General features: G+C 42.7%; 2 protein-coding genes and 1 long non-coding RNA gene across 7 annotated transcripts in view; all 3 read right to left on the reverse strand.

Moving 5' to 3' along the window:
* Nucleotides 1–28: 28 nt before the first annotated feature.
* LOC6530235 (guanine nucleotide-binding protein subunit beta-like protein 1) lies at nucleotides 29–1,990 on the reverse strand. Its single transcript, XM_002091136.4, has 3 exons — nucleotides 1,776–1,990; nucleotides 729–1,242; nucleotides 29–665 (listed from the first exon to the last, which is right to left on the reverse strand). The coding sequence occupies exons 1-3, from the start codon at nucleotides 1,911–1,913 to the stop codon at nucleotides 346–348; spliced, it is 972 nt and encodes a 323-aa protein (XP_002091172.1). The 5' UTR covers nucleotides 1,914–1,990; the 3' UTR covers nucleotides 29–345.
* A 5,929-nt stretch (nucleotides 1,991–7,919) lies between these two features.
* Nucleotides 7,920–9,146, reverse strand: LOC26535821. The gene is made up of 2 exons (XR_001454208.3): nucleotides 8,621–9,146; nucleotides 7,920–8,244 (listed from the first exon to the last, which is right to left on the reverse strand). It is a non-coding gene; the product is annotated as an uncharacterized LOC26535821 (long non-coding RNA).
* Nucleotides 9,147–13,322: 4,176 nt separating this feature from the next.
* Nucleotides 13,323–19,951, reverse strand: part of LOC6530236 (uncharacterized protein DDB_G0288805) — a 58,866-nt gene continuing 52,237 nt past the window's right edge. For all 5 annotated transcript variants that reach the window (XM_039371931.2, XM_039371929.2, XM_039371930.2 and 2 more), the window contains 2 exons: nucleotides 19,831–19,949; nucleotides 13,323–17,818 (listed from right to left, as the gene is read on the reverse strand). In XM_039371931.2, the coding sequence (XP_039227865.1) occupies nucleotides 15,794–17,818; nucleotides 19,831–19,949 (2,144 nt within the window). In that variant the 3' untranslated portion in view covers nucleotides 13,323–15,793. The remainder of the gene's footprint in view (nucleotides 17,819–19,830; nucleotides 19,950–19,951) is intronic.

Here is a 19,951-nt window from a genome sequence, read left to right on the forward strand (position 1 = left end):
GTGGCCCTGGTCCATTCACATAAGCAAATAAAAATGGCCTAAATGGCCGATATTCTTTATATATATTTTTTATAAACTTTAAAGAGGTACACTTCATAAAATATTCAAGGGTTGTCCAAGCTCACCTTAGTAACAAAAATAGCTGCGGACACGTAGATATGTTGCCAATCCTTTCAATTGGCTTCAAAAATAGCCAAATTCACAAAACATTTCTGAACCGAAGCAAATATCCAAAGGTTATTAAAAAAATACTTATAAAGTAAAGCTATTTCAAGAGGATCGCTAAACCGTTGCAGTCAAGGTAATCTGGAACAGACACTGTAACACTTAAAACTAAGTCATAGTTCAGTTGTAGAGGTCCCACAACGATATCTGGCCATCCATGCCCGCCGCTGCCATGATGGGAGCCCGCCACATGGCCACCGGTTGGCTGGAGAAGGCCAAGTCCATTACGCCGCCATTCTTGTGCTGTGTAAGCACGGCCAGCGGTCGCAGGCTTTTCCATGAGAAGATCCGAATGCGACCGTCCCAGCCGGCACTGGCGAAAACTTTTTGATCGGGGCGAATGCGAACGGAATTCACACCAGGATTCTTGATGCACAGCTCCGAGCCGCGCTGCAATTGCATCGATGAGCGCTGGTAACTGAAACTAATCAGCTTGTCGGCTGTAACAGAAGGACACGACGTTATATCACGGTAAATTTATTTGGACTCCAGCTCAGACTTACTTGGACCACTCACAATGCCACGATTCGTTACTGGGTCGTAGTCCACAGACGTGGCATCTTGGGCCAATTCCAGCACATCCAAAATAACGCTCGAGCTAATGTCCCAAGTGAGAAAGTGTCCCGATTCGTACCCAGCAAGCAGGAACAGTTGCGAAGCGCACTCGAAGGGCTTAAAGCAGGTGACGCTGCCCAGTTTAGGCAGCTGGGGATCATCTGGGACCAGTATTTGGGTGGGAGCCGCTGCATCCGTCACGTGAAGCACTCCGATGGACGATTCATCGCAGGGATAGAAGAGCAGCTGCTCGTTTGTCTTGCTGGTGTTCGTGTGCAAGGCAGATCTGCAAAAGCCCTGGTGGTTTCCCGGAATACTGCGCTCCTTAACGTAGCTACTGCCGCCGATGGAGAACATGGTGATGGTTCCGCCCTTCTCCTGGGTCACCAGGCGATCCGGGGTGTGGTGCAGGCTGGTTATGGGGTCGGCTCCCACCTCAAAGTGCAGAGCGGAGCGGTTGGTCTGAAAAACAAATTGTTTTTTAATTAAAATAGGGCATATTAACAATGTTAGTATTAAGTTTGAAATCAACAAATTCTTTATTAATAAATAAAATCAACAATTATAAGACCAATGGGATAATCTTATCTTTGGCGCCATAAGATAACAAATTAATAATTATTACAAATTGAATATATTAAAAATTTAACTGCATTAATACCATTAATAGGTAGCTTTTAAGGTTATATATTATCTTATATCCATTTGAGCAATATATTGTTAAATAGGGAATACGTTATTCGCTTCTAAATTGAATCGCTTATAAATTGGCACCTGACAGTGTGACACTGCTATAAATATTACAAGAAAGTTGGGTCAAAGATCGGACTATTGTACCGGCTATATACACGTACATATGTACACATGTATATTGATCGAGGAAGCGTGTGATTCTTTTTACTAGGGAAGTAACATACTTTCACTTTATGTCTTTACTTAATATTTAATGCCAAGGTGGCTGGCAATAACGTGGATAACGTGATAAGGATTCTCACTTGCAAGTCCCAGAGGAAAACACTGCCTTTGATGGTTCCCGCCAGCAATCGGTCGCTCTCCTGGAAACACAGGGAATTGACGGCTCCCATGTCGGGGGATCGCAGGCTGAATACAGGATCTGGTGGTAGCACAGCCATATTTCGATTTGTTTAAATTAATTAATTAATTTGCGTTTGTTTTTGTTTGGTCTCGTGGTAGTGTGGCCGTTGTGGGAATTTTCGAAAATATATTCACACTGTTATCGATTTGTAATCGAGCGCGTTGCCGTACCTTCTCCTAGGTTCGTGTAAAATGCACCAGAGGGCGCCCTGGGCGCGCTTCTCAGCAAGTTCAAACGACTTTTTAGCCAGCAACGCGAAAGCCATGCCGAATATCTTACTTTTTCATTGAGTAGTAGTAGCCTGTGCGGAGAAAACAAGCTTAAAATTTTACAGCGAAAAATCATTAAGTCGCTAAATGCGCGGACTATTAAAAAACATAACGTGCACCGCAGGCTTACGCGGCTTTAATGGACTTTGTCAGCGGTCTCTCGTCTCTCATGTGGCCTAGACGCTAAGGCCCGAATCGTAAAAGACTTGTCAGCCAGATTGCGCGCACTTGGCCAGATTGCGAGCGAAGAAAACGGGCCCAAAATGATATACACATGTGTTTTTGGGTATATGGGTATATGGAGTCCGTTCTGGCGTTCTGGCCGTCCGCAACAAAGATCGCAAAATAAACATGCCATAAGCTCGTTAATCAATGCTAAGTTGACAGTTTTAAGTGGTTTTAGCGAGCCAACACCAGCGCAAACGGCAAATATGCCGGAGACTCCTGTTGTGCCGCAGGCTCTAAATGATTTACGGTCCCAAAAAAATGCGCTATATTTTAATTGAGTGCAAGAATTTATTTGAAATTTTTCGGTTTCGGTTACGGGCCAAAATATGAGTTTGAAAAGGAGTTACCAATCGGTCAAAGGATGTTTTTATAATATTTAAAGCTTGATTAGATATTGAGTTTGATTAATTATTCAATTGCAATGATTATCAAGGATTCATTTTAATTGCTTGATAGTGAAAAATGTATTCAATGTACTCATCGAATAAAACAAGAAGGAGCTATTTAAAAGTAAAGATACACATCATAAATATATTTGAAGCTATTTTTAGCTAAACATAATTTGCTTGTGAAGATAACCGCTTATCTAACAAAGTCACAATTTCACGATATTTTTCACATGTGTTCACTTTCCATATTTGTATGGCACCTTTCCACAGTTGACTAGACAGCCAGACGCACTTCGTAATTCGATTTGGATGCAACAAGTTAACACGTTTTCTCCTACCCTGCAAAGGGTTTTGGCCCCCATGCAGTCGTTTTGGTGAACAGTTGAAAATGCGGCTATAAGTTCATTTAACTGCCGAGGCAATCATAAAAAGGGTTCAAGCCCGTATGACCATTCCAGCTCATTTGCTTTCGACTCGGTTAATTCTTTTTGTCTCCCACAGGATCAAGGAGGAGCTGGGGGGCAGAGGTAGCTGAACGACAAGTCCATAAATCTTTTCGCCACAGAACCGAAGGCTTGAATCGGTGGAAGTGAGGCGTTTAAACTATTTATGCATGTTGGGTAATCCATTTGAAATGGGTCAACGACTACAACTACAACAACAATAGCAATAACAACGGCAACGGGAACAACGAGCTCATAAAACTCCTTAAACGTTTCCAATAAGCCAACCCAACCCAACCCAGTTCGAAGTTGAAAACATATTGGCTTGTTACCTTAATGAAGTCATAAATTTTCGCTATCGCATTCGGGGCATCTCGGCCGGGAAGAAAAGAGAGTCCCCAGTTCCATATTGGGGCTGCGATGGCCCAGAGTCCCCGATTCTCCGATTCTCCGAGCTACAGGTTTCTAAGGAATTCCATTTCGGGATAGAATACTCGTGTGTAGTAGTAGTACCAAGTGTTTTGGCACACATACGCGTCCGCTTGGCCGATAGTTAATCAGGCTTAAGCTGATATATGCTGACAGAGTCGGTCTCTGGTGTAGGCCGCCACTCTCGGAAAAGGATACGCAGACATGATCATCCCAAAGTAACCCAGAGCATCCCAGAGTAGTCCAGAGGGTATCGGTAACCATGTCCCCCGCTGCGCGAGTATTCCGCGTATTTGCGAGGCGGGCCATGGAAATGAAGTTATCACGCGACAAACAATGTCTGCTCCGGCCGCTGCCACCAATAACTTTATATGGTTGTCATTATTAGTCGGAAATTAAATGGCCCCGGCCACAGAGGACGACACTTGGATGACTACCCGACTTATTTATGTGCTACCTTAATGGAGCTTCATCTACTCGAAATGGAGGCTGCGATTTGTTCTACTCCCCCTGCTCGATTGCCTCGGTTTTGCGATCGCGGGCGATCTGGAATCTGGATTCTACTCCTCGTGTTGAGTTTTTATTTCGCATTACTTTGCCATGTCCATGAATCACTCGATGGGGAAAAGGAAGCGAGGTCTAGGTGCTGGTATTTTGATTTGAAGATTGCCCTGTTGAGATCGCCGGGCAGGAGGAATTCCATGTTCAGAAGGAACTAAGAAAAGGCGATGCGTTGGGTAGGAAAACGAAACCGAGTCTTACAGACCAAATTGCCATCGTATGAAAGTTGTCACATCCAAACAGGATAATGCCTTTTGTTATTATCAAATTGTATGCTATCTTAAAGCTGTTTAAAACATCTTTAGGCAGTGGGACACCTTATACTATAAACTTTTGCTTTCCTTTGTCTTCCCCCATAATCCCATAGAAAGTGATTGGCGCGACTGATGCAATCAGTGTAGAAACCACCACAGATTCCCCGAAATAAGTTGGAAACTCCAGCCAAGCGCAACCAATTAAAATATCGACGTCTATCAGCGTTATTATAAATCAAACGATAACATAAAATTGACACTAAAGGCGTTTCGGCCATTTTTCATGCCGGCCAACGGCGACAACGACGACGCCGAGATTAAGGCCTCGGATATATGGGATCCGAGATCGGTGGCCAAACTTAGATGGAGTCACATTTTGGGCCACTTGAGCTGGCGTCTGAACTTTGCTTCGTATTTATGCAAATTATCCGTTGCCGGACGGGAAAAACTGGTCCACAAAACGGCAACGCAAGGCGAAGTGCTCTCTGTAATTGATCAATTTCCGCCGAGCAGCCAGACCGGATCGATTCGAATCGAATTGGATCGGATTGGATCGGAACGGATCGCCCAGAGAAGTGAGAAGTTGGCAGACCCGCAGGTTGCCCAGATCCGATTGGATCCGATAATGTGATGGCCACTTGATCTTCGGCTGATTTATGGAGCCCAACGAGGGCTTGGCTAATGAAATGCCACTTTAGATAGCATATTTGTGCCCGTTTTGTCTTTAGCCCACCATGTCCATAAATACAGAGAGTTATGACACCTGGCGAAGGTGCACCCACATATCGCACAAACCGATGACATTGGACATTCCACTTGATTGCCTCCGCTCCGACTCTCGGAGCGGCAATCAGACGCACTCAGCAAAAGTGCCAATCAAGCGCAGGACATGACGACAAAGGATGCGCTCGTCTGCCCATAATCCTGGGTGTGAATGTCGAGGAGATAGGCACTGGACAGAGCAGTGGGATGGGGCACTGCTCACTGCACACTGGACCCTGGACACTGGATACTGGACATCGGACTTTGGAGGGCCTGAAATCGAAACCTTGTCGCTGGGGTGTCAATAACATTGTCCGTGTGACTGCCTCCGGGCATGATTGTTGTCGTCGTTCTGGTCGTTGCTGCGGCCATTGATGATGTGGATGCGTTTTCAGCTCCATTGAACTGGCAGAAGCGGCACAGTGGACTCCGCGATTTGGGTATGAAGTGTGCCTTCCTAATACAAGTTTAAAGTTGCTTTTATTTATTTGTTGATACTGCAGCTCTATGAAGAGCTAATAATTGCAGAACATATTTAAGCTTTATGAGATTATAGCAACATCATGAACATAATATATTATTAACTCTATTTATAAACCATTTCGTTGAAACTACATATATTTCTGCATACTTGCTCCACGGTTGTCCACAAATTCCGCTTTAATTGCGTGAATCAAAGTTGTAAATCATTATGCTAAGTGCCCTTTAATGTCTCAAAATGCAGCTCATTTGCAAGTGCAGGTCCCAGGTCCCAGGTTTCAGCTCCCAGTTCCCAGTTCACCAATGCATCCACAATGTGGAGCTGGCCCCGAGGGCATGTAATCATGTCCGAACGGACAACGCAGGATGGAAAACGGGAGCGGCTCAAATTGCTACTGGCCAACAGCCAACAGCTTGGCTGATATAACCAGAGGGTTTGGATGGGATGAGATGGGGTTGGGTACTCGCGTCCCAGAACTACTTTCAATTATCAATTATGAAGTTAATATCTTCTTCAGGCGAGTGCGCAATTTCAATGCCAGGGGTGTCACTGGTCAGTTGGCTAGAGTTAATGTTAATGGTTCAATCAGCACTCACTTTCAGTACGTGAATACTCTCTTCGAGTATGAATGAAATTGCGGCTTCCATTACCATTTCGAGACATAATGAACGGCGCTCGTTTAATTAAAACGCCGGCTCACCGACTGAAATCAATTTATCTGTGGCCCCAAACCAAATTGCGGTGCCAAAAGCCCGTCATCATGGGGCGAGGCCATCTCCAACTCCATCGCCATCGCCACCAGCATCAGCATCTCATTGTGCATACGATCGGTAATTGGGGGCCTGGAAGTGGAACCTCCTTGCCATCCGATAAACACCTCAAATATGAGCCTGTTAATTACTGCAATTTGCCGCCAGCCCCCTGAATCGAAATGAGCCACTAAATGCGACGACAATCGCAACATTTGCCATCGCGCCCCGGAGGATTAGGTGACCCAGTTCCGTAACCAATGCGACAGCTGTCTTGCGTGGCATGCAACATCAATTATTCAGGGCCATCAAACTTTGTGCCAACCAGCCGAAAGTGCAAACAACCAAGCCCGAAAGTTACACACAACTTGCTGCATGAAATATTGACGGCAGTTGGCTTCGAAAAATAAGTTAAAGAAAATTGAAGCGAAAGTTATACTCTCATGCGGACAACGGACTATTACCATTAGTAATAGCTAAGAGATAATAATTTTAAATATATGTTCTAATTTAAAAAATAATGATTTGATATAAACACCATAATAATAAACTCAATATTAGAGACAATCTAATAGAGAATATTAGATATTACTTCCACTCTATACAATCTAATTAGAGAAAGTACTCATAACTAAAAGTAAGAGTTATTATTATTACGCATCAAGATCTGGCAATCTTTGATCCGGAAACCACATCCTACATGCCCCAGTCCCTTCTGGACACGCAAAGAACTGTAATATTTCAAATTTCTACAAGAACTCGATCCGCTGGCGTTACCTACTTCTGAAGCTATTTGTAACTGTCGGAGTGACGACCATGACTTTATCAGCCGGTTGTCACTGGGATGGCCACCGCCTAAGGGCATGTGAGCTTCGATGATAATTTATTTTGCCAGCTGTGTGTGGGCGACCATGCTGCATGCTGCTGCTGCTGCTGCTGCTGATGCAGTTGCAGTTGCTGCGGCTGTTGGGGTTGCATGTGTTGAAACTTTGAAGTGCGTATAATTCATTTGGAGCTGTGCCTGAGTGACCCAACCGACGCTGACTGACTGACTGACTGACACAAACACAAAGTGGCTGTCTGAGTCTTTGGAGAACCCCGCAACCTCAGAGACCCAAAGCCCCCGAGCAAATTCAAGCTGCAGTCAGTCAGTCAGTCAGCCAGTCAGCCGGCCACTCAGAATTGGGCTGCAATTTTCCTTGGCATTTTGATAAATGGCGTTAAAATATTTCACAGGCCAGATGTCAGTTTGATTTTGGATTCTTTGAAAGTGAAACTTGACTTGACCCGATAGCTGGGCATTGGGGTCCAAATGGTCCTTCTGCTTTTCCCACCGCCGCAACATCCAGGCCATTCCAGTGGCTCATTAAATGCCGTAGTTTGCAAATCAAACCGGTAGAGAAACAGGAATGGAAAACCATTGACTCCAAAAACCCAAACCCAAACCCAAACACAAACCGAACCCGGCCAGCCAACTATTTACGAGATAAAAGCACTTACGATTTCATTAGCCAACTGTGCAGCAAAACAAAATCACTGGCAAAAGATATATCGGTAAATTAATATTTGCCTGCCATCAGGTGACAGACGGTAGTAAAGTCCAAACTGGTCTCCTCCGATCTCGAGTTTCTCTCTCTATTTCATCCATTTCAACCAGGGAATTTAACAAGGAGTTGCTGCAGAAATCGGAGCCTCAAAATTCAATGCAAGATTTTGGGTTTGTTTGAGGAGAACGCTTGCCTGATTAATTGTCGCATAAACTGATTGAAAATTCCTGATTTAGGCGTTTACTTTGAATTGCACCTGTGAAGATGAAAATTTACATTTTACAACACAATATACAACAATACACATGTGTGCTGCCAAACATGTACACTTTACATTAATTATTAAATATTCATTTTCTATCCTGATTTCAGAACATTTACTTATAATTACATATGTATAGTAATGCGTAACGTTAATAAACCAGGCAATTTTAAAACATTCGTAAGCTATTTTTGAAGGCATAAAGATTTCCAGGATCAATGCAATAGGTAATCGCTCTTTGCTTGTAATCTTATTAAATATAATAAATAAATGTAAATAAATTATTCCAATAAACTTGTTAAATTCCCTTCTCGTAATCCAGGGCACTTGAAGGTGTGTTAACATGGGGGATCAGTGTCTAACGAGTTACCTGTGCCGCATCACCTGGCCTAATCTGCATTCCCCTTGGCCTCCCCCAAAGTCCCAGTCTTCGGTGATTTCCCAATTAAGTCGTCGCCAGTTGAGGACTGATCGCCCCAATGAACGCCTTCGATGGACGGCCAACTGCTGCATTGATTTGTCAAATTGACAGCAATAAATCCATCACAACCAGTTACAAGTGACAGTTAATCATAAGCACCGCTGACAGGTGGGTCCCAGCCCCACTCCTCAGCCACCTGGATGTGGGTAATGTATGCGGCTGCCAATCAGCCGATTGTCTTGATATATGCGCCCATTGACCAAGTCGGGCTGTTGGGCTCGGCCCAGTGCAAAATGTTGCACCAAATTAATTAAAACCCGTGAGCGGCTAGTGTAACCACCCACCCAAACAGCTAGCCACCACAAGCACACCACCACTCTGCGGTGGTGTTAGTCAAGTTAGAGCTAAGTGAAACCACCCGACGGCGACGTGGGACGCCTCTAATACCCAAAGCCTAACCTTGTTCGCAACTGACACTTTGCTAAATGCCTACCCCGGGCACCATCGAATGGAACTGAACTGAACTGAACCGAACTGAGGCGAACTGAACAGAAAGATACCGACCCGATATGCTAAGTAGGGGTATCGCTTCGTTTCGCCGGCACAATTTATTCAAAAGCATTAATTTTTATTTATAGCTTAAGTTTTCGCCGCTGCAGATCTGGACTACGGGCCAACTAAGCCGAGCCATGGGAAAATGAGAAAATGAGCCGCACTTCGGCTCTAATGACAGTTATTTATCAATTGGCATTCGCCAGGTGACCACCGGTGGTCTGCTGATTGTCACGGGAGACCGGGGCGTGAAGAAAATATGTTTCCTGGTCTTTCCGAACCGCAATTCGGTTGGGTAATATCATCACAGGACATGGAATCTCCCGTTGTTAAAATATATATATCTATAATTGAGTGGGAGTTGTAGTAGTTCATCAGTGATGAAGATGAGTAAATTCTTTAATATCGTTACCAAAATATTACCGTATTTATTATGCCAGACTCATATTTTTTGTTTGATTGGCTACTACTAGCTACTTTAGTTATTTTGAAATTTATTGACGGAGGTTATTATATTTTTATTCGCAAGTTTGAGCCATCTAATGTTTTTGAAGTAAACTTGTTAAAATATTCGGATTTTTATGAAAATAGCTATCAAGTGATCACAACGCTTTTATCACCCGAAAATTGCAAAAAATGCATTTAAAATTGTGTGTTTATTTAACAGTCGGTTGTGTCACCAGAAACTCTTAATAAAACCTCAAATTAAAAGTGGCAAATGAAACACCCTGTAACATAACCCACACACCCAATAAAAAGTTGTAAATGAAAAATGTTTAAACAAAATCTGAAGTCAAGTCTTTGAGCCTTAGTTAATGCATTGGCCGAGTAATCCAGGTCTTTCATTTGCAGTTAATTAGGCACACGCCAATCCAAAGTATGCGGCTATGCGGTGGCCAATGAATCTTGAAATCAAAGTCTTTATGTTGCCATTGACAAGTACAAATAAATGGAAATCGTTAAGACCAACCGGTTATCACTGGGTTAAACTAAGCGTTAAGCGTACGACAAATTTAGTTGCTGATTCGGTGCATTTACTTCGATCTCAAACTCCATCCATGGGATCCAATCCTACAAGTACTCGGCGCGTAATTAGCCGCGGCATCGTCGATTTATCATCGAAATGTGGCGGCCATAAACAAATGCGTTGGAGCCGCATTTGGCGCCACTCGCCATTTCCACGTCGTTTATTTTTCATATTCAATATTCGGTTTTATTTGGCTTCAGGCTTTTCATTAAATACTAGCCACAATATTGAACGACCGCCGCAGGCGGCGCAGCAGGTGAAGATGTTTACCCAGTTACCCACTATTCAGATTCAGATTCGAATTCGGATTCATATTCGGATTCAGATTCAGTTTCGGATTTGGATCCGAGCGCGGAATTGCGCAAAGAGCTCGGCTCCGGCAGAAATCAATAAAGTATCGCCGAGCTTGTGCTTGTGCAAGTTGCAGATGTCATAAGATCGGACTGCGCGGCATAACGACGTTATTCAATTGCACAGAACAGATACTTTTGCGAGGTGCGGTGCGTGGGTGAGTTCGAATCCGAGTTCAAATCCCCCCGTCGCGAAATCACTTGATTATTACATCGGGAAATGCATAAATAGTGAGCACATGTAAGTGTCAGTTAGGTAGATGTGATGTCTGAGCAAGTGACAAGCGATGCGATTTATTGAGAATTTACCATCTGCTTATGCAACTTGGATTGGCGTTCTCAAAACTTGAAAACTATCGGAATAAAAGAGAGGTGTGTTCATCACGGACAAATCTCATTAACTAAATGAAATTTCACCATTGCCCGTCTAGGCTCTCATTGGAAATGCAAATTAATGAATCAATAAAAGATTATATATGGAAATCAAGCTTCATGACTCTTGGTCTTTCAAACGCTTTAGTATCACGTGCCCGTTCTGGCCGCATTTCATTTTGGACCCAGTTCGATGGCTCTTTATGCCATAATATTCCAGGTCTGGTCAGGCCACGCCCCCAGTCAGACGGCCGCCCCCTTTTTGGCCGAGCGACGTGTGCATAAATCTTGCACGCATATTTAAGTTGATGATGTTAAATGGCTGTACTAAAAATACGAAATATGCATGCCGTATGCAGGCAACAGTTTCATCCTGTCGCTCTGTGTGTGGAATGTACGACACCCTGCACCACTCTGCTCCACTCTGCACCACCCGAACCACCCTGGACCACAGCCACCTTGCTCCACCTTGCAACATGGCGACATTCATAAACCAAATCTGAGCCACACAGTCGCCTTGAAAGCCAAAGGCAACTGCCTCGCAGCCCGTGGGTTTTGGCCTGGCTTTCGGGCTTTCGGGCTGCCCGAATGTCGAACGGCCAACAAAACGTTCTGGCCAAAAAGGAAACCGAGCTCACCAACTGTGACCAGATTTTGTGCTACCCAAATCGAACTTGTTATGCCCTGAAACTAATGCAATACAACGTTTTTAAAGGAAGCCATATAAAGCATTTATTAGATATTTATTTTCTTAGCAAAGCTATTAGATTGGGATTGTATATCCCTTACAATATATTCAACAGCACGAACCAAAAAAAAAATATTTTAAAGAAACCTACTACTAATTAATAATGCTTTAGGAAAATCACCATTTTATTACTGATCAAAATTATATATATTAATATTTTAGATATTCAAAACCTAGGTTAAATGTGAGAACAGATTGCTTATGCAAACTTGCTAGCTACCCTTTTTTTTAAGTGCAAGAACTTTTAGTAAGAGCATCGATTGATTTTTCTCAGTCACCTTATAGTTATTTTTTTCAATTTTTTTTATTATTATTTCTTGGCATGTTTTCTTTTTGCTTAACGGCGGCAGATTTGAAAAGAATTTCTGCCCGCAAATGAAATTGTTTCCTGTTAAAAGCTGAAAAGGAGAAGGCAAGAAAACAAACTTCGCCGGGCGACTGGGTAAATGGGGAAGGAACATGGATGTGGATATGGACGGCACCTGCCGTCGCAACGATTGATGAAATTAAAAGGTATAAATAAAAATCTTTTTAATGGTCTGGGATTTGGAACTTAATTTTTTAATTAAACAAGCCACCGATGAGGAGGCTGCCGCCGCCAAGCAGATAGCGAACCGATGGACCTGGGACATTTATGCAAAGCAGTAGCCACTACTTGGCCACTTGTGTGGTCTGTCCACGGTCTGCTGGCCATGAAAAGCAGGAGTCCAAGTGGCGGAGGAGCTCCATCAGCAGGTCCCATTACAACAGTGTTTGCCTTGGGCGATGGCCAACACTTTTACTGCCCCAAGGAGTCGAGGGCCCTGGCCATAACATGTTAATCCCCCAGCACCGATGTCAAATGTCAGCACATGTGATTTGTCATCTTCAGCAGGAGGAACCTGGTCGACGGAGGACTCTGCGTCGGTGGTCGACTCCCTTACATTGTTCCCTCGGCGAACATTTGTCACCAGAGGCGGGGACCACCTATCTTGTTCCTGGCCGCAATTTACAAGTTCCTCCGACATGGCCAGGAATGTGCAATTGATATTCTACGAAATCAGTGGACACTGCCTGACAACGATATACATATCTATTCCTATGCACTGCGAACAATTTTTACTGAAACTTATATCTGATTTACCATACAAAGTCAAGAAAAAATTGTACAATTGTTAAATTGTGAAAGGTATACATTATTCAGTAAAATGAAATGGTTTTGAAATGTAAACGAATATCAACTAAAGATTTATTCTTTGTAAATATAGGAGATTTAGAAACAAAATCACTGTGGACAGCAGTCTACGTAGTGGCGAAGACCACTATGAGAGAGCCTGAAGGTGACTACTATATATACGAAGGAACGAAAATCTGCTGTGACTTCTATACTGCTTGAACCAATCTAATTAAACTAATATGTCCTAAAATTAGTATACTTACGTCAAGCCAATAGATCCGATTTAAAACACCACAATTGTTTTGAATTTATATATATTTTTTATTTATACGATTTCTCTGCACACATTCGTAAACCAACAAAAAGGAAACAACTGAGCATTTATTTAAAAAGTTGAAAATGAAGCAAACTTACATACATACAGGAGAAATGAAAAGTGTTGAATATTTTGTTTAGGCTTTTTATTCAATTTCTAGTGTGTTGTTACTCGTTTTAATACAAAGAAATGCAATTAAATAGTCGTTTATATATTCGTATATATAAGATAGATATTAAAAGAGATAGGAAGGATGGGGGGGACAGACTTGGAGATAGAGAAGTGGGCGCAAGTGTTATACATGGGCGAAAGAATCATTTTGCTTTTATACATAAATAATTACATTTAATGCTCGGCTTAGGAATAAAACATATTACAATGTACAATGATGAGTGTTAACTTAGTGTTAACTTAGGCGTATGATTAATCCATTAATTAAACGTAATTAGTAGAAAGAAAAGTGCAAATGAATTTACAAATGACAAATGACAATCGGTCCCCGCTCCAGTCCCATAGACTCGATTCGATTATTCCGATAAACTGTTAAATAAATAATTTCTGCTGTGGTAGATATAGTCATCGATCGATCGAGTTCTCCCAATCGACGTCGATTCAACATAAGAATTTTGTTTATATTACAGCAACGCGCATACGAATAAGTACAGTAGTTCAATTCGAGTTGTGTGTGTTTTCGGCTTCGTTTCGTTTCGGTTTCGGTTTCGTATCGGTTTTATTTAGTTGAGTGCTGCTTCAATGCCTAGTTAAGTTAATAATTAATCGTTCAATTGTTAAATGGTTTCTTGTCTTAAGTACACACTAATTAAATTTTCACCTAAGCATCTTGCTTTAACTTCATTTTGTTTGGGTTTTCTTTGTTCACTTTAAATTTACATTCATACATATCTCTACATATAAACTTGACGCTTCAGTTTTCTGTTTCTGTGCTTGCGCATTTTCCCTCAAATTGTTTTAATTTCGCGTATTTGGTTTGCTAATATGTTTGAACTATTTATTTTAAATATTAATATAAATATATGAGAAACAATTTTTGCATTATCTTTTTCCATGTTCGTCCACATATGCCTATATGTGTCTATATATATATATATATATTCGTATGTAGAAAAGCAGCAGTTGGTTTCTTTTTGCTGTATTTTGATTCAATTCGTAGTTTTAGTTTTTAGTTTTGTTCAATTAATAAATATAACGTTGCTTATTCAGTGTGAATTTTGGTGTTTGATTGCAGTACATATCTGGATACATACGTTAGTAGTTCTTTAAAATTTTCCATTATTCAAAATTTGTTTCCATCCTCCTTCTATTTGGATATCGGCCACAAACTGTGTCCTAAAATCAATTTCCATGCTGACATTTCAATTTCAACAATTTTTTGTATTTGCTTAAAAAATTCGGTTTATTTTGAATGGAGTTTTCCTTTTTGTTCATCTAACCCAATTTCGTTCGCTTGTGCCTAGTAAAATTGTTTAATATTTAGTTTTAACCTTTCATTTTTGGAAGTGTTTTGCTGTGCGAATTTGTTATCGTTATCGTTATCGTTACCGACTCTTAGTTCTGCTTGCGTATGAATTTAAAAAACTTCTTCATTCGTGTTCCGTTCACCGTGTTAAATTTGTTTGCTAATTGGTTTTTGGTTCGTTATAAAATTTTGAAAATATATGCATATATGTATATAATATATATCGATTTTTGTTTGCATTTGTATTTTTATTAATTCTCATTGCTAATATATTTAATTGATTTAGTAAATCAAAAGTTCGCTACGCTTTTTCAGTGCATTCGAAACGTTTATTTGCTTGCACTTGAATGTCGCGCTTTCATAATTTCCATTTCAACAATTTTAGCATTTGGTTTTTCGATTATCGCTATCGCTTCGGTTCATCGATTTGATAGTTTATATAGCACATACTCGTAAATAAAAATCTTATTGTCTTTTCATTTATAACTATGTAGCAGTTCTGCGAGTTCGTTGCCTGCGGCCTCCCGAGTGCAGTTGGTGGAGTCTTCACTGTACTCGCTACTGGATGAAGTGCGGCCTGAGTTATCGTTATCGTTATCGGCTCCACGCCTGCTTCCGCTTCCGGTTTCGCTTATGTAGTGTGCTTTTAGGCGTGGTGCAAGTGCAAAGTCCTGTCTGAGTCGAGGTACTGAACAGTAAGCAACTCCTTTGTATATCGAGTTCTATATATGTTTATATATATGTATCAGTTCATTAGTAATTTGAAATATTTATCCATACTTTGCTTGTTTTTCTCTTGGTTTTGCCTAAATTCTTTTGAAAACTGAGTGCTGAGTATAGGTATGTCTCTCTCTGAAGGATTTGTTCTGGTTTTCACCTTCACAAGATTACGTGTTTTTTAAAATGCATCTAAAAGACTTCAATTTGGAAATGAATATTTTATTTCACAGAGCTGATGGTCAAACTGATTGTATGCATTGATTTTGACTTGAGATTATTATGTGCCGATTAAATTATCCAAATTTTGCACTTCAGAAAGTAGTGGCTATGCATTATCTGTGAAAGTACAAATTCGAGCAGTCCTTTTAAAGATCTAATAGTCAAAGAGCGCCAATCCCTGACAACTACGCAAATCTCTGGTGAGTGAACCAATGCAGTGTCTTATTCGGCCTGATCCTGTTCATGCCGATGCGAATCGGTTCCGTCAGATGTGAGGTGGTCGAGGTGGGCAGGAACCCGCTAAAGCCTCCATCGGAGCTGTTGCCGCCGCCATTCCCCTCCAGGTCGCCATCGTAGAGAACGGGATAGACGCTGATGTTGTCCAGGTTATCGATGTCGATGTCACCGCCCGCATTGCGCACATAGGTCAGCTGGTGGTAGGGCGTGGCCATCAGCTTCTTGGTGAACTTCCGGATGGGTCTCTTCATGGTGGTTGCCGCCGTAATGCTGGATGTTGATGCTGCCGTGGGCGAGGCCTCCGTAAGTGTGTTATTCAGGTTGCTGTTGATGTTCTTGTCCACGCTGAAGAGTGAAGGTGCAACATGTTGCTCCGGTGTCGTGGTCGCCGTTGCTGTCGTGCTGGTGAGTTGCTGCGCTGGTGTTGCCACCAATGTTGCAGGCGTGCTGCCACGTGTTGCGAGCGGTGGTTGCACTGTCCACAGCAACTTGCGTGGCAGTTGTGGCTTCACTTCGTTCTCGCCCGCCAGCAACATGTCGGAATTATCCGGGCGATCCTCCCTGCTGTGGCTGCGATGCCTGCTTGGCTGTTGCGTGCTATGTGCTGTTTCAGTCTGACTGGTTGCCGTTGGTGTTGCTTTCGTGCTGCTGCTGCTGCTGCTATTGTTGCTGATGTTGCTCCTGGCCAGCGGCGTCTGCTCTATCACCAGCTGGGAGCTCGCTGTCGAGGTAGATGTGGCCGCCGTTGCCGCTATTGCTGATGTAGCTGATGTAGCTGATGTTACTGATGTTGCTTTGGTTTCAATTGTCGCCGTGGACTCCGCCTCCGGATCGTCCACCAACTCGGCCTCGTACTGCAGCAACTCGGTGTCGTTGCCGCCCATCTCGGGCGTCATGGCGGATGCCTCTGCCTCCATTTCGGTGATGTAGGTGGCCCAGGCGTCGTAGTTGCTGCTGCTGCTAATACTGTCTTCAGATGTTGCTGTTGTGCTGCTGCCGCTAAAGCTATCGATCGTGGACCAAGTGGACCAGGGCTCCAAGCTGGAGCTGCTTCCGCTGCCGCTGCTGCTGCTGCTGCTGCTATTGTAGATGTCCAAGTCTTCGAAAACCGTGCTGCTGCTGCTACTGCTGCTGCCGTACAGGGTGTCGTCGGTGTAGGGCGTTGTTGCTGCCGTGGCAAGTAGCTGCAACTGCTGCTGTTGCTGCTGTTGCTGCTGCGACTTTGGCCTGACCTTGGGCTTTCTTCGCCGGCCCTTGCGCTTGCTGCTCAATGCTGCCGTTGTCGATGGTGTTGCTGTTGCCGGGGAGTTGGCTGCAAAGGTTGCTGTTGCTGCTGGTGCTGCTGTGGGTGTTGCAGGCATCGGATTCGTTGGACTAGCTGATACTCGTTGTTGGTGTTGCTGCTGCTGCTTCTGTTGCTTGCGCCGCTTCTGCTTCTTCTCGTGTTGCTGTCGTCGCAGCAGCAGCGATGGATCATTGTGATGATGTCGCACCTGATGTTGCTGCTGCTGTTGCTGCCTCTGCCTGTTTATTGCTAGTTGCTTTTTGTTAGTGCTACTTAAACTAGTATTACTATTAAGAATAACGTTATTATTATTATTATTATGGCCATGATGCTCCTGTTGCTGTTGCAACTTTTGATTTTGGTTATTCGATTTGTGGCGATTGTTTTTGTTGTTGCGCGGGGGCTTGCGACTGTTGTTGCTGCCATTGCCATTGCCGTTGTCATTGCCACTGCCACTGCCATTGCCATTGTTGTTGCCACTGTTGCCATTGTTATGGTGATGGCGGAAAAACTGCTCGGCCTCGATCTTGTTGAACATGTAGCAGGCATCGTTGACGCTCTTCTTGGGCCCCACAGGCTTACCTCGGTGCGTGAACCCGACACGTCGCTGCAGATCGACAACGGAACGGAACACGAAATAACCGTGCACGATGGTCTCGTTGAAATAGCAGGTATCTCGCAGCTCCCTCTGCAAACAGAAAACAGATATATAGCGATATAGTGATATAGTGATTCAGCGATCTAGCTTCCGTGCACTTCACATGCAATTTATGAGCGGCATTTCCGTTCATATACATTTTGTAAGGTGTTATATGGACTAGATATTGTGATATGCGTATCGACAACGATGACAGCGACATCAGCGCGCGAGGAGTTAACGTTTAGGTTGCCCACTGTTTATTTATTTATAAAGTACTTGAAGTCTCAAAACGACAACGAAATGAATCGCGGCTTACGTCTTGGATGTTGGAATGCCCTGCATTCAGAATCTTTGGGGATATCATTCTGGCATAGTTACTTTAAAATGTTAATTTTAGTATTTTTTAACCTATTCATTGGGAGTAAAATTGTAGGGTTACTAAAATAAATGAAGCGGAAGTCTATAACGATTAATGCTTGCATCTTTTTCATCACATTCAATCGATTCCACTAGCTTGACCACTAGCATTACCCTGCTAGGGTAACAAATAGGCCATACCCTAGAGATGTAGTCTGCACATCCAAGTCGTTGAGCGCGTGTTGCTGCCATGTTGGCCATTTCTGCTATCAGCGGTCCGATCTGATCGTTCAGATCGTTCAGATTGCGGCCCAAAGTGTTGCAAACGACGCAGATGAAACATTTCCCAAGCAATTAAGACTTTTGCCATATTTGGCGACGGACTACTTGTGGGCTCTTCGCATATTTATAGCTCATAATTGCTATTTTTGAGGAGCTGCTTGCCACCACTGGTCAAGAGGAGCGGAGTGTTTGGGGTAAACACATTAGTTCTATTTCGAGAAGGGATGGAGTGATCGAGTAATCGAGTAATCAATATGTGACTCACATCCAGACTTTGCGACCTCGGCCCACACATTAACCTTCCCGAGAAACGGCGGCTAAGGTATCGAATGAAGTGTAAATCACGGCAAATATTTGCACAATAATTCAACATGGATTTTGCGGTCATAATCGCAATCGAAAGCAATAGAATTTAATGGTGGCCTTAGGGGCTCTATTGTTTGCCTAGAGCTCGAATGCTTGAATGCGGTTTAGCTAACTAACTGTATTGTGAGTGGCGAAAAGGACATTGAAATGTTTTAGCCATTACCACATGACAGAGGCAATCAAGTGCAGCGTCATTCGCCTGATTGATTAGACATATCTATACAAGTTGTTTGACTTTTATGATGGAAAATCTCATACCTCGAGTGGCTGCACTTCAACTATTGGCATTGAGACAGCCGGCCAAACTGTTACAATGTCTCGAAAATTTGATTTTCAATTTCGATTTCGTCCGTATCCCCAAACAGTTGCCAATCATTGCTCCGTGCGATATCACGCATACGCCGCGTAAACGTATCTCAGAATCTGTGCCACATTCGGCCGTAATTGCATATGAAATTGTTCGCATTTTCGAATTACAAATTACAAAAATATTGTAATAAATATTTTGCTCAGCCCGCTGACAGATTTGGTGCAAACGCAACAGGTTTTCACCCATTGTGGCTGACAATTTGGCCAGTTCGCCGTAATATGGTTATTGTCGTATAAGCGATCGTTTGCATAAAACCATTATGTGGAACATGTCATAAATTACAGTGTTTGCACAGTTAGTTTGCATAAAAACAGATCGACGAGAAGCGGAAAATGGGAAAATGACTTGTCTACACTTGGCGCTTTGTACTTTATTCAAGTATGCGAAGTACGGTACGAATGCAATGAAATTAAAATATCCGCAGCGGGCCTTGGCTATATTCAGCGTCTACATATACCGAGTATACCGGCAGAATAAATATTGTCAATCATATAATTGTGGCTATTGCCAACCATTTGCTTGCACCATAGTGCCATAAACTTTATATGTATATCCATAAACAAATCGTGTGGAAATGCCCTTTCATCTTTGCGATGTCATGTTATCTACGAGTATCACGGGAATATGAATCATTTTCCACAAGGGAGACTTCCAAAATTTATTGCAATGTAAATCTTCTACTTACCATGCCAACTAATCTCCAATTGTCGTTGAAACACAAATATCTTTGAGTTTCTTTTGCGTACAGTGCTATTTTGAATTCGTTGTTCAGATAATCCGGGAAGCCGACTATCGTTATATTTTCT

Source organism: Drosophila yakuba, chromosome 2R (assembly GCF_016746365.2).
Source record: "Drosophila yakuba strain Tai18E2 chromosome 2R, Prin_Dyak_Tai18E2_2.1, whole genome shotgun sequence".
Classification (NCBI taxonomy): domain Eukaryota; kingdom Metazoa; phylum Arthropoda; class Insecta; order Diptera; family Drosophilidae; genus Drosophila; species Drosophila yakuba.

Coding starts and splice junctions, on each gene's coding strand:
- LOC6530235 (XM_002091136.4), bottom strand. CDS start 1,913: ATGGCTGTGCTACCACCAGATCCTGTATTCAGCCTGCGATCCCCCGAC. Junction 1,243..1,775: donor TTTTCCTCTGGGACTTGCAA/GTGAGAATCCTT, acceptor TTTGTTTTTCAG/ACCAACCGCTCCGCTCTGCA. Junction 666..728: donor TGGCATTGTGAGTGGTCCAA/GTAAGTCTGAGC, acceptor CTTCTGTTACAG/CCGACAAGCTGATTAGTTTC.